Source organism: Podarcis filfolensis (genome assembly GCF_964270895.1).
Source record: "Podarcis filfolensis genome assembly, chromosome: 2".
Classification (NCBI taxonomy): Eukaryota; Metazoa; Chordata; class Lepidosauria; order Squamata; family Lacertidae; genus Podarcis; species Podarcis filfolensis.
The window spans coordinates 53,250,176-53,266,248 of NC_139605.1; the positions used below are offsets into that span (position 1 = coordinate 53,250,176).

Here is a 16,073-nt window from a genome sequence, read left to right on the forward strand (position 1 = left end):
ACACCACTATGTGAGATAGCAGCAATAAGGAAAGGAGGAGCCTGAAAATCCCATTCATTTACATAGTCCGGCACATGGTTCGTTTGCATGGTCCCCAGCCTATTTAAAAGTATGCTGCAGCCCTGCTAACTCACTCACACTCTCCACTTTAGCTCAACAATTTTGGTTGCTGAAAGTCCTACCTGTACAGCAGTCTGAAAGGATCCGGAGAGATGCCTTCTTCCCAGATCATTACCTTTCTGGTGGCTTTAATTGACTTGGCCCTCGGTGGGCTCGTCTCCAATGGCTTTATAGTTGCAGTGATAGTCATTGAATGGGCTAAATGCAAGACCCTCGCGGCTAGGGAGCAACTTATTCTATCCATGGGTACGTGCAATATCTTCTTCACACTTACTCTGACTGCATTTTTAATTAGATACGGGTTAAAGCCTGAAACCAGCGACGGCGTAATATTTGGCGTATATTACTACTTTTTAGCCTTTGGCCTATTCTCCCGACTCTGGGTCATTGCCTGGCTCTGTGTCTTCTATTGCGTCAAGATAGTGAACAGCACACACTGCCTCTTCCTGTGGTGCAAGCTGAGGATATCACGCCTGGTGCCCTGGCTTCTTGGGGGCTCTCTTGTCATCACGTTTCTTGCGTCCTTCATTGCAATTCAAAATGAGCAATGCAATTCTCTCATGAGCAATGCAACAGTCAACAATGCAAACATGACACAAGGGAAGACAGAAAATAAGCTTGACTGCTTTCTTGAAGGCTTGCTTCTAATTGGTCATACTGTCTGTCCCTTTCTTATACTTTTCCTTTGCTCCATCCTGGTTGTAACCTCGCTCTGTAGGCATGTCTGCCAGATGACAGGTAAAGAATCCAAATTTAGGAGCCCTCAAACAGAAGCCCACGTCAAGGCAGCTGGAACAGTGCTCTTCCTCCTGATTCTTTCCATTTTTTTTTATGTGGCAGAGACCTTGTTTATAACTGGACAAGGTGGAAAAAGCATATTTGCTACTTCAGTGTGTATAACAGTTATAATATCGTATTCCCCTGTGCAGGCTGCCATCCTGGTGTTGGTGAATCCTAAGCTCAAGCAGGCAGCTGCCAGGATGCTTCCAAGACCAAAGCCTTCACAATTCTTAGATGTTGCATTTTGTAAAAAGAGCTGGCTCAGGGGCCCCAAGCCTGGTCAAGTGTAGGGTGTGAAGTGGAGAAAGGACTGTAACACTTGGTTTGCTCTCATGTTTTCAATCAGCATTGTCCTGCTCCTATCATGGCTGCTATTTGCAATGCTGGGAAAGCCCCTTTTGGTTCCAGTCAGTGCTATCCTGCCACTGCGATTCTGATCGGGAAAAGGAAGGATTAATGGTTAAAGCCCCTTGCCCTCCTTGCCACAGTCACAACCAGCCTTCTCTCCCCACCCCCTCCGCAGGGCAGCTACTTTCTTAAAATGAAGCCTGCTACATCTCTTCAGGATCACGGGATAAGGACTCACTGCTGAACAACTTACACCAGGCATTCCTCAAAGTATAAGGCTCATCTAATACAGCAAAACAAAGCAGATGCCACTTACAGCCCCCAAATGAAACCACTCACACATTTCATCAGTTATCGACACCCAAGTCTGGAGAATGACACTTCCCTCTCACACGCCTTGGCTGTTGACTTATACATCCTTACAGACATCTCCTGATCCAAAACAGCTCTTCCCAAGGAACAACATGCCCATGACAGGGCTATGGAGATGGGGAATGGAGACGCTGTCCACAGACTTACTCTGGGAAAACTGTTTCAGGATTAATGATGCCATCCCAAACCTCAGGGGATTGTTCACCTGCTCACCTTCCAACATGATGTCTGCCATCCTCTGCCAGCACTGCCCTTTTGCTTTCTATAGAGGAGGAATGAGCCACAAAATACAAAATGGACAAAAATCTGATGTCAGAAATCTCAATATTCAAAAGGAAGTGGTGGAACACTGAAACCTTCTAGGTCCTAGGACACTGTGTAAATAACCTGAAAATAGCTATCCTGCAGCAAAGGAACTTCAATAGAGACATTGAGACATGAAACCACTGAATTACAATACATCAGGAGTTTTCACCAATATCATTTGTGAACTGAACTGACACAAAGAACTCCTTGCACATTCCATGTGCTTAACGGTGCCATGATATCCACATTTAAAAAAGGGTTTTGGAAATTACCACTGTTAACTATGTAATTATCACTGGCTGAAGTTTTACACTTTTCATTTCCCTCTGACCTTGTTTTTTTTTACGATTGCCCACACCCAGACGTATATTTGTACTGGCAACTGCAGGACAACATGCATAAATGTGCTAGCCTTGAGTCTCTTCACCATTCTTATTTGTTTTTACATGATGTAAAATAAAAGCCTAATTATATCTTGTAGTATGTACCTTATTATGTCAGGAGGCAATAAACATTTTCTGATCCTGAAAAAAAACACCTGTTACTTTATTGCCTCCCTTCTTTCGCCCTTATGAAACAACATATTCATACATTTTCAATACCAGTGGACTATGATGAGTTAAGACTCCCATATACCCTTCCTTCCTTCCTTCCTTCCTTCCTTGAACTCCATTCAGTCTCATCTTCTTCTTTGTAAGGACACTAAAGTCTGTCTCCATCACAGCTTCACCTCCCTCTGAGTTCCTACCATGACCTGCTCCTTCCTCAGAGCCACCTGCTCTCCCTCTGGATCTCAGAAGGGGATTAATGCTTCAGTGAAGGACAGGTCTACCAATGGCTATTAACTGGACAGAATGGGTTGGCTATCACTTTTGTGCACTGTCTGGGGCTGCTAGGAACAGCTGCTTGGCTGCTACTTGATGGAGTCAGAAATTTTTGATCATACGGCACACTTATATTCTTGGGATGGATCAGCCTCTGTGCATCTATGTCTCCCCACAATATTGTGTATGATAGTGTTTCCTGTGTGCCCGAAACACAACATACTGTATTTATTACGTTAGTTTGCTTCCCCCCTCCCTGTCCTTTATGAAGCTTATTGCCTGATCTTGAGGGGCAATTGATGCACAGAGGCAATGTCAGAATTAGATGTTTCAGAAATCAAAGGTATGATCTCTGTAAGTTACTTTCTCCCAAGGATGATATTACTACTACTACTACTACTACTACTACTACTACTACTACTAAACTTGTTAGTCACTTTTATCATACATTTCTATAGGATTTGAAGCCCACTTGCCTGTCTTGGGGTTGTTTTGCCTTTGTATCATGCCTGCCTGCCCACACTGTAAACAGGACAGAACGTAGGTCCTGTTTTCTTATACCTGTTCATTTCATAGGTCCATAAATTTCCTTAGAGCATAAGGCTCTTAATCTCAGGATCATGGGTTCAAGCCCCTCATTGGGTGAAAGATTCCTGCATGGCAGGGGGTTGATCAGAGTTTCCCAAACCTGGGTCTCCAACTGTTTTTGAACTACAATTCCCATCATCCCTGACCATTGGTCCTCCTAGTGAGGGATGATGGGAGTTGTGGTCCAACAACATCTGAACGGCCACAGGTTCCCCATCCCTGTAATAGTGAAATAAGTTAATGTAAAGGTAAAGGGACCCCTGACCATTAGGTCCAGTCGTGGCCGACTCTGGGGTTGCCGGCGCTCATCTCACTTGATTGGCCGAGGGAGCCAGTGTACAGCTTCCGGGTCATGTGGCCAGCATGACTAAGCCACTTCTGGCGAACCAGAGCAGTGCACGGAAACACCGTTTACCTTCCCGCTGGAGTGGTACCTATTTATCTACTTGCACTTTGACGTGCCTTCGAACTGCTAGGTTGGCAGGAGCAGGGACTGAGCAACAGGAGCTCACCCCACTGTGGGGATTCAAACCGCCGACCTTCTGATCGGCAAGCCCTAGGCTTTGTGGTTTAACCCACAGCACCACCCATGTGGTAACCTTATGTCCTGCAGACAGCAGCTGTTGGTGGGATTGGGCAGTCTTGCTTTCCTCACTTCCCAAGTCCGAGGTCCATGCTTATTACTGAGAGGGAGGAGATATGAGTAAGGCAATTCGGGTGAGGAGGTTGGTGCACTCAAGCCACCTGGAGGAGTACACTGAGATCTCTGCTACCTTGCTTCCCTCTCTTGCAGCAACCTAGAGGGACCCTGAGAGGCAGTGCTGTCTTACCCCGCCATATTGTCAGCTCCTGCCTGAAAATATTACTGGAACCAACTTTGATCACTCAAAGCACCACATTTCTCTTAATGTGTTACGTGGCATTTCTCTTCCTCTCTCTGCCCTTTATGAAGATTGAGATCCACAGCTCAAAGTGTGATGGAAGCACAAATGCGGTGCAAGAATTAGACATTTTACAGACCCTAATAAAAGATGCTGTCCTTTGCTATTTGCATTGCTATAATTACAGCTGAGGATCAAATAGGCAAACAGATCCAGTTACCAGTGTGCTAAATTAAATACACATCTTTGCATATCCCGCTCTGGAAAACAGCAACAAGCAAATCTGTGCTTTTTAAGACACTAAAAAACCCACAAGCCTATCATGATTTGCAAGTAAACCTACCAATCAGGAATGCAATCGCAGGTGCACTAACCTTAGAGAAAGGCCACTGAATATAGTAGGATTGGGCTGGACATGTCCCTCTGTTTAAAGATCCAAAAGTTTAGATCTTTGGCATGGCAACAGTGCAGTCAAAATGGTAAGTGAATCACACACACAGTGAGGTCTTTTGAAAAAACTAGGCAGAAGAAACAAAACTACTGGGTAGTATTAAAAATAGGTTCTACATTATAAATATACTGGGTTCATGCAGAACTGGAGTGGAGAATGTGCAGCAGTGCAGAATGTGCAATAGAAAAATGAGTGCAGCTAAGTCTGCTATTGTGATTGTTACACACTGCAATTTGAGCTTGCATTGATCTGTTTTTAAAAGAATAAATACTGTACTGCGGTTAAAGAAATTAGCAGCAGGCAAAGGAAAGGAAAACTTCATTGGAAATAACTGCAGATAGATTTTACTTTGGGGCATGCTGTTGAGGAAGAAGCATTTGCCTATAATCTGGGATCAAATAAAAGAAAAGGCTGCAGAGGCCTGGGAACCAGAAGCAGGAGGGTCTGAGGACAAACAAGCCAGCTGGAATTTCCAGCTCCTCCTATTCTTTACATAAACTCTGGACCACTGCAAAGTGGTTGCCTGTGGCAAGCTTTCTTATTCACGGGGCCAGCAAAATGGAGCAATCCCCCCTCCCCATTTATACAAAGTGGAGTGACAGGCAGCCTCTGATACAGTTTCTGTCCACACTACTATGCCAGATAGAGGCATATGGAAATTATGGAAATGAGCAGCTGGAGAGTCTCATTAATTTATAATTTGGTTCACAGTTCATTTGCATAGTTCCCTGGTCATTCATAAGGATGCTGCAGATGTTCTGTCTCACTTGCACACTGCATCTCAGTGCAGCAACTTTGGATCGGTGAAAGGCCACCTGGTACAGTAATCTGCAAGGATACAGAGAGATGCCTTCTCCTCAACTTATTGCCTTTCTGGTGTCTCTAGCTGTCCTGGCTATCGGTGGGCTCATCTCCAATGGCTTTATTGTTGCAGTGATAGTCACTGAGTGGGCTAAAAGCAGGAAACTTGATGCTAGAGAACAACTTCTTCTGTCTCTAGGTATGTCCAATATCGGCTTCTCGGGTGTTCTGTCCCCATATTTAATTAAGTACTACTTAATCTCTGACTTTAGCAGCCCCTTAATATTACAAATATGCTACTTCATTGGAACCTTTCTCACATTCTCCCGATTCTGGCTTACTGCCTGGCTCTGCCTCTTCTATTATCTCAAGATCGTTAACAACAACTGCTCCCTTTTTCTTTGGTGCAAGCTGAGGATATCACGGATAATACCTTGGCTTCTTGGGGGATCTCAAGCCATCTCCTTGCTTGTTTCCTTCTTTGAACTGCCGAGTACGTATATTAAACCCCAGGGAAGCATTACAAACATGACGCAAGACCAGACAGAGGTTGATTTTGCTACTAATTTCAAAATCTTCTTTTTGATTACTGGTGTTGGCTGCCCGTTCCTGATAGTTTTTCCTTGCTCAATCATGGTTGTAGCCTCACTCTACAGACACGTCTACAAACTGACTGGGAAAGAATCCAATGTTAGGAGCCTTCAAACAGATGCTCACACGAAGGCAGCTGGGACAGTCCTCCTCCTGCTGGTGCTTTCCATTTCTTTTTACGTGGCAAAGATCTTATTTATAACTGGCTGTATTAACAAAGATATAGTTGCCATTTCAGTGTGTATAACAATGATACTAATGTACTCCCCTGTGCAGGCTGCCCTCCTGGTGTTGGTGAATCCCAAGCTGAAGCAGGCAGCTGCCAGGATGCTTCCAAGAAGAAAGCCTTAACCATTCTTAGGTGTTGCCTTTTGTGAAGAGCTAGCTCAGGGGGCCCAAGCCTGGTCAGGAGTAGAGTGTGCATGTTTTCTCCAGCACACAAACTGGAATTGACCCCTCCTATCATGCCTGCCATTTGCCATGGGAAGAAAGGGCCTATTGATGCCAACAGCAGATTTCCTCCCATTGTGGTTCTGATTGGGATGGGGGGGTCATGAGTGGTTAAAGACTCCTGCCCCACCTTGCCCCAGTCACAAGCAGCCTTGCTTCCTCCCCCTAAGTCAGCTACTTCCTTTCTTAAAATGAAACATTAACATCCCTTCAGGCTCATTGGTCAAGACATCTAAGAATTGCCATAGGAGAGACCGAGATTAGAAAACAGCAAAACAAAAACAAAGGAACGTGATGTTTACAGGCACCTCCTGCTCTTGAACAGCCCTTCCCAAGAAACAACATACCTACACCAGGCATCTGTATACCAGCAGCCCCTGTGGCAGACGCAGATGCCATCTCTGTCCACAAATTCACTCTGGCAATACTATTACACAGCCTTAGAATGATGTTCACAACATCAGGAGTTTGTTCACCTCCTCATCTTCCAATGTGATATGTGCGATCTTCTTACATGATATCCACCATCAGAAACTCCTTTCTGCATTCTACACAGGACAAACACACCAGCCTATATGCAAAATAAGAAATGGACAGAAGTCTGACATCAGAGATTGCAATATTCAAAAAGCCTTTGGCAGAATGCTTCTATAACCTTAAAGTTGCCGTCCTACAGCAAAGGAACTTCAAAGGGACACTGCAACGTGTAACCATTGAATCACAATATATCAAGAGTTTCAGTGCTATCATTTGTGGAGTGAACTGAGCCAAATAATTTCTTGTCAATTTGCCTTGTACTTAATGGTGCCATGATATCTGCTTCATAAAAAATTGTTTTGGAAATTACCACTGTTAACCATGTAATTATCACTGTCCAAAGTTTTACATATTTTATTTCCTCTTTTTACTTTTTACGGTCACCACCCCAACATACCCTTGCAACTCAGAATAATTGTATATACATTTTTTCTATAGGGAAAAATGTTTAGGGAAGCTTTTAGTATTTTATGAACTATTGTATCTTCAGGTTTTGTTGGAAGCCACCCAGAGTGGCTGGGGAAACCCAGCCAGATGGGCGGGGTAGAAATTATTATTATTATTATTATTATTATTATTATTATTATTACTACTACTACTACTACTACTAATATTATTACTATTTTTATTTTCTGCCTTACGACTTTTCACTGTTCTTGTTTGTTACAGCATGTCAAATAAAAGTCTTATTATTTACTGATGTGCTTTATTATGCCAACAATCCATAAGCAATTTCTTATCTTGAATAATAAGCCTCTTACTTTTTGCCTCCCTTGTTTCATTTGTATAAATTCATAAGTTTTGCCATTACTGCATATTCCTGCATTTTGAATTCTCACTATGTCATGGTTTTTGCCTTTTCCAAACATTTTGCATACCAGCCTTGAAACTCTACTCACATAAAATTTAAATTCCCTCTGTTATACTTGGACCGTGTGTGTGTGTGTGTGTTTATATGTTAATAAAATATAACAAGGGTAATATGACAAAGGTCAGATTTTGACTTTAGAAATTGTTATACCAAAAATCAGGTACCCTGTAAAGAAAAACAAAGAAAGAAAGAAAGAAAGAAAGAAAGAAAGAAAGAAAGAAAGAAAGAAAGAAGCAAGCAAGCGATCAAGCAAGCACTATTTAATCTGTTTTGGCTGAAGATAATGGCAGAAATCGTAAGTTGCAATCAAATTCTTATTCGTCAACCTTGCCAGCAAGAGCAAGTTCAATAGGCACACCATCCATACATTGGCTTAATGTGGATCATGAAGCCCTATTGTACCTCCTTCAATTCCCCCTTGTCTTCTTCTTCATCTACTTCTGTCCCACACTTTCCCTTCCCTATATCCAGAGTGTCCTATGAAATGGATTTAGCTTCTCCCTCCCTGGAGTTCTCCGATTTCTTCCCACTTCCCCTTGGCAACTGGGCCCCTTCTCCACGATGCCCTCATCTGGGACAGATGACCAACAGTAGAATATTGCATGTCTATAGGAAGGCTAGACCTTTATAATTTCCTTTTACATCAACCACAAGCGTTTCAAACTTTGCTAGGCAATTTGGACGCCTGGAAAGCTACCCTACCACCCACTACTTGCAGATGTTGTTAAACACCAACTACCAGAAGCTTTTGTGGCTCTTTTTTGTGCATCAAATGTCTCCCCTCAACATTTTGTGTGATTGCAGCTCTTGCATGCTCAGAACACAACATATTTCTTACACCTTAGTTTGATTTCTCTCTCTCTCTCTCCCTGCCCTTTATGAAGGTTGTTATGCACATCTCATGGGCCAACAGAAGCACAGAGGCAGTGCAAGAACCAGCTGTTTCAGAAATCTAATAAAAAGTACTGTCCTTTGCCTATTTGATCTTCAGTTGCAAATACAGTGATGCAAATATAGAATGGAATTAGTTACTGCTTTGCTTAATAAAATATATATATTTCCATTTTCTGTTCTGGAAAACAGCACCAAGCAAATCTCTATGCTTTTTAAGACACTGAAGAAACCCAAACCTATCATGTTTTGACAGGTAAACTGATCAATTAGGGCTACAATCTGTGCACGCTTACTTTAGAGTAAGTCCACTAAATACAGTAGGATTAAATTCCATGGTTGCATAGGATTGGGCTGTCTGTGTCCCTTAATTTAAAAACATACTTCAGAAATTAACAACAATCTTGAGCAAAGTGATAAATGTTACTTTGAATGACACGGGCAATGAGGTCTTTTGGCTAAACTAACAGAAGTAACTAAAGCATTTTGCAGTATTACAGCTTTTTCTATGTTATGAATATACTGTGGGTCAGTGGAGAGCCGGAGATACTGTTTATTTTATTTAACAAAATTTATGTGCCCTTGACTGTAAAAAAACCCCACAACCCTTCTAACTGGTTACAAAAATATAAACAAAAAAATTCTCAATAAAAAGTTTAAGAACAAGTATAGTCGTACCTTGGTTCTGGAACGCCTTGGGAGTCAAATGTTTTGGCTCCTGAATGCCACAAACCCGGAAGTGACCGTTCCGGTTTGCGAACGTCCTTTGGAACCTGAACATCCGACGCGGCTTCTGCAGCTTCCAATTGAGTGCAGGAAGCTCCTGCTGCCAATCGGAAGCCGCACCTTGGTTGTCTAACGTTTTTCGAAGTCGAACGGACTTCCAGAACGGATTCCATTTGACAACCAAGGTACGACTGTATGTATTTAAAAGCAGTCAAAATATACTAATTAAAATCGACAGTAGCGAAAAAGAGAAAAACACATGTACAGTGTTACCTCCGGTTGCGGGCGGGATCTGTTCCGGAGGTCCGGTCGGATCCTGAGGTTTCCGCAACCTGAGGACCGCTTCTGTGCATGCACACGCAGTGAAACCCGGTAAAATACTTCCAGGTTTGCCGCGCGCTCATCCCAAAGTTTATGTAACCAGGGGTTACGTAAACGACTGTAACTTCTGTATGTCTGCACAGAACATACAGAACGTTTTAAGCAGGCACCAGAAAGAGCACAGCAAAGGCATATGTCTGATATCAATAGGCAGGGAGTTCCAGTTTAGGTGCTACCACATTAAAAGATCAATTTCTTACAGCTACTGAACAGATATTATGTGGCTTGTGTAACCGTGACAGTTCCACAGATCAAAGCCATCTTGCCAGGATACAAACAAGCTTATTCCCCCTCATCCATCCCAAGTCTGTATCAAGGAATTAGCCCAGGGCCCACATGGCTTCTCCTGATTCAGAACTTCTGGACAAAGAGAGCTGAGGATCAGCATACAAATCACACCTGGCCCCCCAAAGTCCTAATGGCTGCTCCCAGCAATGGGGATAGAATAGTGCCCTGTGATACCCCATATTGTAACCACCAGGGGTGGTCCTTCCATGTTTCAACAGCAGTATTTCCAGTTCCTCCTATTCTTTACCTGAGCAGTAAAATCTAGACCACAAACAGGGTTCTCTTGGGCAAAATTTCTTGTTCCATATAACCACCAAGATGAAGCACCAATTCAATTTATACAAAGCCATTCAATACAGTTTGTCATCAACACCACTATACTATCTAGAAGCATCATGGAAACGGGCAGGCCAAGAATCCCATGAATTTTCATAGTTTGATGCATAGTTCATTTCCATAGTTCCCAACCCATTGAGAAAGTATACTAAATTCAAGCAGGCAGCTGCCAGGATGTTTCCAAAAACAGAGACTTAACAATTCTTAAGGACATTGACACTGGCCACACAGAGAGCATTGTGTTTAAGTTATTGGTTTGGGGTCCCCCCGCCCGTGTTGTTCTGTTAGGCACACAGGTTTCTTATTCCTGTGCTGAAAAATACCAATAACAAGGATTATTTAAGAAAATTCTTAGGGCCAAACTAGAGTGTAATACCTTTCCCCGGCCTGATAATGCCATCAGCAACATAAGGGGTTGATTCTCCTCTTCATGTGATATATGCCATCTGCCAGTTATGCCCTTCTGCATTTTACACAGGGCAGTCTCTATGCAAAATAAGAAATGGACAAAAATCGGACATCAGAAATGGCAATATGCATTTTAACTGTCTGGTACACTGTATACTGTACACTGCAATGTGAATCCACTAGATTACAATACACATCAAGAGTTTTCACTGCTATATTTGTTGACGGAACAGGAAAAGAAAATTCTTAGTACATTGTATTTATTTACCAATGCAACAATATCTGTGACATCAAAAACTGTTTTGTGAACTACACCTGCTGAATACGTAATTCTCATTGTTGGAGGTTTTGCACATTTCATTTCCCTCTAACCTCACATTTTACAATCTCCACACCCAAAATATTTATATATGTACTTGCCACTCAGGATAACATAACATACTTAAATGTGTTAGCTTTTAAACCTATTTGTTGTTCTTTTATCTTGTCAAATAAAAGTGTTATTATCTCCTGAAGTATGTGCTTTATTATGCCAATAATCAACAAACATTTTCCAATCTTAGGGGAAAAACCAGTTAATTTTTGCCCTTCCTTCTTTCATCCTTATAAAACTCATAAGCTTTGCCATTGTTGTATATTCCTACATTTAGGGTTCTCACTGTGACATAGTTGTTGTTGGTATATCAGTGTTTCCCACATATTTTGCATACCACAGTCTTGAAGCTATAATCTTATATGACATTTAATTCCCTCAGGGACCAGTTTGGTAATGTATAGCTTAGTAGATATAACAATAAAAACAAGAAGGTTGAGGGTTTTTTTTTATTTTAGCACCTATTACTCCAAGATCTGGTGTCCTGTAAATAAATAAGAAAGAACTATCCACAAAGCCTTGTAGTTATAAGCAGCAATACAAATTCTTAAGACGTCAGCTTTGCTACGAGAGTTAAGTTCAATTAGACAGTTGACTGTTTGCTGCAGATTTTCTGAAAAGGACCTGCATCGTGGCACAGTGTTGGAACATCTGCCCAGGCAGAAGGTCCCAACCTGAATCCTCAGCATCTTCAGATAGGGCTAGAAACGCCCGCAATCTGACATCCTGGGGAGCAGCTCTCTGTCAACATAGACAGTACTGGGCTGCAGGGATCAAAGGTTTGACTCTGTACAAGGCTGCTTCCAAGGCACCAGCAGCACATCTTTTAAGAATATGCTGAAAGAGGAAAGGGATTCCTGTCAGGGATACAAAGGCTAGATCTATTCCATGGGTAGGCAAGCTAAGGCCCGGGGCCCGGATCCGGCCCAATCGCCTTCTAAATCCGGCCCACGGATGGTCTCGGAATCAGCATGTTTTTACATGAGTAGAATGTGTACTTTTATTTAAAATGCATCTCTGGGTTATTTGTGGGGCATAGGAATTCGTCCCCCCCTTTTTTTCCAAAATATAGTCTGGCCCCCCCCACAAGGTCTGAGGGACAGTGGACTGGCCCCCTGCTGAAAAAGTTTGCTGACCCCTGATCTATTCAATCTGGCAATCTTCATGTGGCATGATGTGTATCTCCACAGGCTGGCTGCTTTTTAATATTTGAGATCCTTTATTTCTCAGCTGGCTGCTGACTTTCAAGGTCTGCTTCCTTAGAAAGGTAATGCATAATCCACTGTGCACTGTTCATAAAGACATCTGCTTCAGCCTCCATTCCACTTACAGCATGATTCTCTTCTGGGTACCACAACAGCCTGCAAAGGGAACAACAAAAAATTATATTTTCGAAGTTCCTGTGGACTACGATGAGCAAAGACTCTCATATATAGCTTCTGTGTACTCCCTTCAGTCCCATCTCCTTCTTTGTAAGGACACTAAGGCCTGTCTCCATCACAGCCACACCTCCCTCTGAAGTCTTGCCATGACCTGCTCCATCCTCAAAGCCGCCTGCTGTCCCCCTTGGATCTTTTTTTTTTTAATAATATTTATTAAGGGTTTAAAGATTACAGAAAAAAAGAAGAATGAAAAAATGAAAAATTAAATACATAAAAAAGAAGAAAAGAAGAAAACAATACAGTAAAACAGAAAAAAGAAAAGCAAGCATTTAAAAACACATCCAATGTTTCCCTATCTTTGTTCCATTTACTTGTTTCATCGACCTCCTCACACCTCCCTTTTTTTGTATTCTAGTTCAATTAGCTGTTTCAGCAAATCCTTTCCATCTTACTCAATTTTTGTTCCATAATTTATCTTAACCCAATCTAACCTTAAATTTTCCACTTTGACCCATTAACAATCTATTTTTACTTAATTCTTTATAACCTTTCTGCTAAAGCCATGTAGCTTCATTCCAGCATCCTTCTAACATTCCTTAATTTTACAGTATTTCTGTAAATAAACTTCCGGGTTAGTGCCATCGGTAATGGCGGAATTCCTCTGAACGAGAGGAATTTGCTCTGTGGGAATCGGGTCTGGCCACGGCGGCGAAGGCGGAGACCCTTCAAAAATCACAGGCGGGTGAAGCCTGTGAACGTGGGATTCGGCGGGCACCTCTTGCGCCTCCCCTACTCGCGGGGAAACCCGTTTTTGGGGATCCGGAGCGAAGTGGGGTGAGCAGCGCGGTGCTTTGAATCGACTGCTTCTTCCACGGAGCGAAGCCGCACAGCCGTTGCCGGAGAGCGCTGACTTTTTCCTGTGGACAATTGGATTTAAAAGTAACTACCCGTGAGTAGAGTGAAGAATTAGAATTTTAAAAGTCTGAATTTGGCAACGAAACGGGGAAGGTTCAAAACAGGAAGTCCGCCTTCCTCTTTTGTAAATAGACTGAAGCAAAGGGCTGCAAGCTAAAGTCTTGGAAAGCCTATTGTAAAGGACTAAATTTCCAGCATTAAAAATAGTGAACTCCCCCTTGGAAGCAGGAGAAGAGGGGGGGAGTTTTGGACTGTATTTGCCTGCAAAAGAGAGGGAAGGAAGCTAAAGCTCCACCGCTCAGAACCTGGAAACGGGCTGCCAAAAAGACTGCCGTACTTTGGAACGTGCATTGACTGTAAATAGATCGTTCGCTGACAGCTAGCAAAATAAGAAAGATACATTGTTTCGACTGTCCTCTTCTGGTTTTAAAAGAAGTAAAAAGTTATTTTTAAAAGAAGTAAAAGTAACGGAAAATTGAAACTAGTTTTATTGTTGCAATTGTGTCTTAAAAGGTGATATTTTGGATTGATACAAATACAATTAGCAACTATTTCCCCCTAGAGGAAGCTTCTGAAACTGTTACAAGAGTTGGACTAGGGGAATTTTCCAACTTTAAGATAAGACTCAGGGACTGTGGGATTGACCTTGAATTACTTAAGTGTTATGGCAGATGGAAAAGAAAAAATAGACCCATCAATCCAAGACAAAACAACAAGGTCTGGGAAGTCTTGGCAGCGAAGAGCGTCAGCATCTGGCCCTTCTGCCTCATCTGCGGCTGTACTAACTCAGTCTAAATCAAGAGGAATGTCATCAGAAGAGGCTTTAGCGCTTGCATTAAGTAAGATAAATGAATCATTGGAACAACTTAACAAGAAAGCAGACGCCACAAATGCAAAAGTGGATGCTGCAGTTACTAAAATTGATTTAAATACAGAAAGCATAAATAGTTTGGGACAAAAGGTGAATACTAACACAGAAACTATTGAGAAACTGATACAGGAATCTAATTCGATACGACAGACCGCAGAGGAAGCCAAGGAAAAAGTTGCTGCTGTGGAATCTAAGGTAATACAATTGGAAACAGAGAGAGTCCCAGACCTACAGAGGCAGCTTCAGGACCATAAGCTGACGCTTTCTATGATCGAGCTCAAGGAAAAACAGACAAATTTGAGGATCAGAGCTGTACCTGAACTGGAGAAGGACAGTTTGATAGACTTTCTCATGCAGGAACTTGCAGAATTTTGGGAGCTGGATTTGGAACAAGAGGAATTTAGAATTGTGAGGGCCTTTAGATTGGGAAGAGGAGGGAAGAAAGAGAAGAACAGAATAAGAGACTGTTTGATTACCCTCCGATCTAAAGAAGAGAGAGACAGAATTTTGGGTTGGCATTACCAGAAGACTTTGGTAATGCAACAGTCAAGAGTGGAAATATTTAAAGATATCCCGAAACATCTTTTGGACCTTAGGTCCAGTTATGGAGATTTGGTTGTCCTGCTGAGAAGGAACAAAATCATCTTCAGGTGGGAATTTCCCCAAGGCCTATCCTTCAGTTTCAAAGGAAGGAAAATAAAAATAAGATCAGTAGAAGATAAAGTAAAGTTTTTGAATAACTACGAAGAAGATCTGCAGAAGGAACTTGGAAAAGAGTCAAGAGCATCGGACAGAAGATCACCAGACAGAGGACTAGAGCAAAGAGGATTGGACAGAAAATCACCAAAAAGAGGAATAGTGGACATTGCAACATTACCTTTTGGACTGGACCGCCTAGTGAATGTGACACCGACACTACTACCAGAAGAAGAGCAGGCATTGGGTGCAGTTGGAGGAAAATTAGAGTAATTACATCATGGCACTGCAAGTACTAAGCTGGAATGTTAATGGACTGAACTCCCCGGAAAAAAGGCGGAGAGTCTTTCATTTACTGAAAAAATAACAATTGGACTTGATTTGTCTGCAAGAAACACATGTGATAAGGCTACACAGGAAGATATTGAGCAACAAAAGATTGGGCCAAGAATTTATTTCATCAGATAAAGTCAAAAAAAGAGGAGTAGTCCTTTATGCAAAGGAGAGCCTATCACCGAAATTTATATTTAAAGATGACCAAGGAAGATTTGTTGCAATTGAAATTCAATCACAAGGAGAGAAATTTTTGATAGTAGGTATTTATGCACCAAATGAAGGAAAATCGGAATTTTTCAAGAAGTTACATGAGATCCTGATGGACTATATGGATTACAATATGATTCTGATGGGAGATATGAATGGAGTGGTGTCTACAAATATGGACAAGGCACTGAGACAGGTAGTCACCAAGGATGGTAGACTACCAAAAACCTTTTTTGACATGACTGAAAATATGGATTTAGTTGACATCTGGAGAACAAAGAATCCTATGGGAAGAGAGGGAACTTTCTTCTCTGAGGCTAAAATGACATGGACAAGAATTGAC

General features: G+C 42.1%; 2 protein-coding genes across 2 annotated transcripts in view; one reads left to right on the plus strand and one right to left on the minus strand.

The window, feature by feature from the left end:
* Window positions 1-1,177: 1,177 nt before the first annotated feature.
* APEH (acylaminoacyl-peptide hydrolase) overlaps window positions 1,178-16,073 on the minus strand; it is a 78,921-nt gene continuing 64,025 nt past the window's right edge. The window contains exons 44-48 of the mRNA XM_083604136.1: window positions 12,654-12,684; window positions 6,989-7,083; window positions 2,415-2,450; window positions 1,834-1,882; window positions 1,178-1,333 (exon numbers count right to left, since the gene is read on the minus strand). Of these exons, the coding sequence (XP_083460262.1) occupies window positions 1,181-1,333; window positions 1,834-1,882; window positions 2,415-2,450; window positions 6,989-7,083; window positions 12,654-12,684 (364 nt within the window). The 3' untranslated portion in view covers window positions 1,178-1,180. The remainder of the gene's footprint in view (window positions 1,334-1,833; window positions 1,883-2,414; window positions 2,451-6,988; window positions 7,084-12,653; window positions 12,685-16,073) is intronic.
* On the plus strand, window positions 4,748-6,839 carry LOC310757826 (taste receptor type 2 member 8-like). The gene has a single exon (XM_083603562.1). The coding sequence runs from the start codon at window positions 5,517-5,519 to the stop codon at window positions 6,411-6,413; it is 897 nt and encodes a 298-aa protein (XP_083459688.1). The 5' UTR covers window positions 4,748-5,516; the 3' UTR covers window positions 6,414-6,839.

Coding starts and splice junctions, on each gene's coding strand:
- LOC310757826 (XM_083603562.1), top strand. CDS start 5,517: ATGCCTTCTCCTCAACTTATTGCCTTTCTGGTGTCTCTAGCTGTCCTG.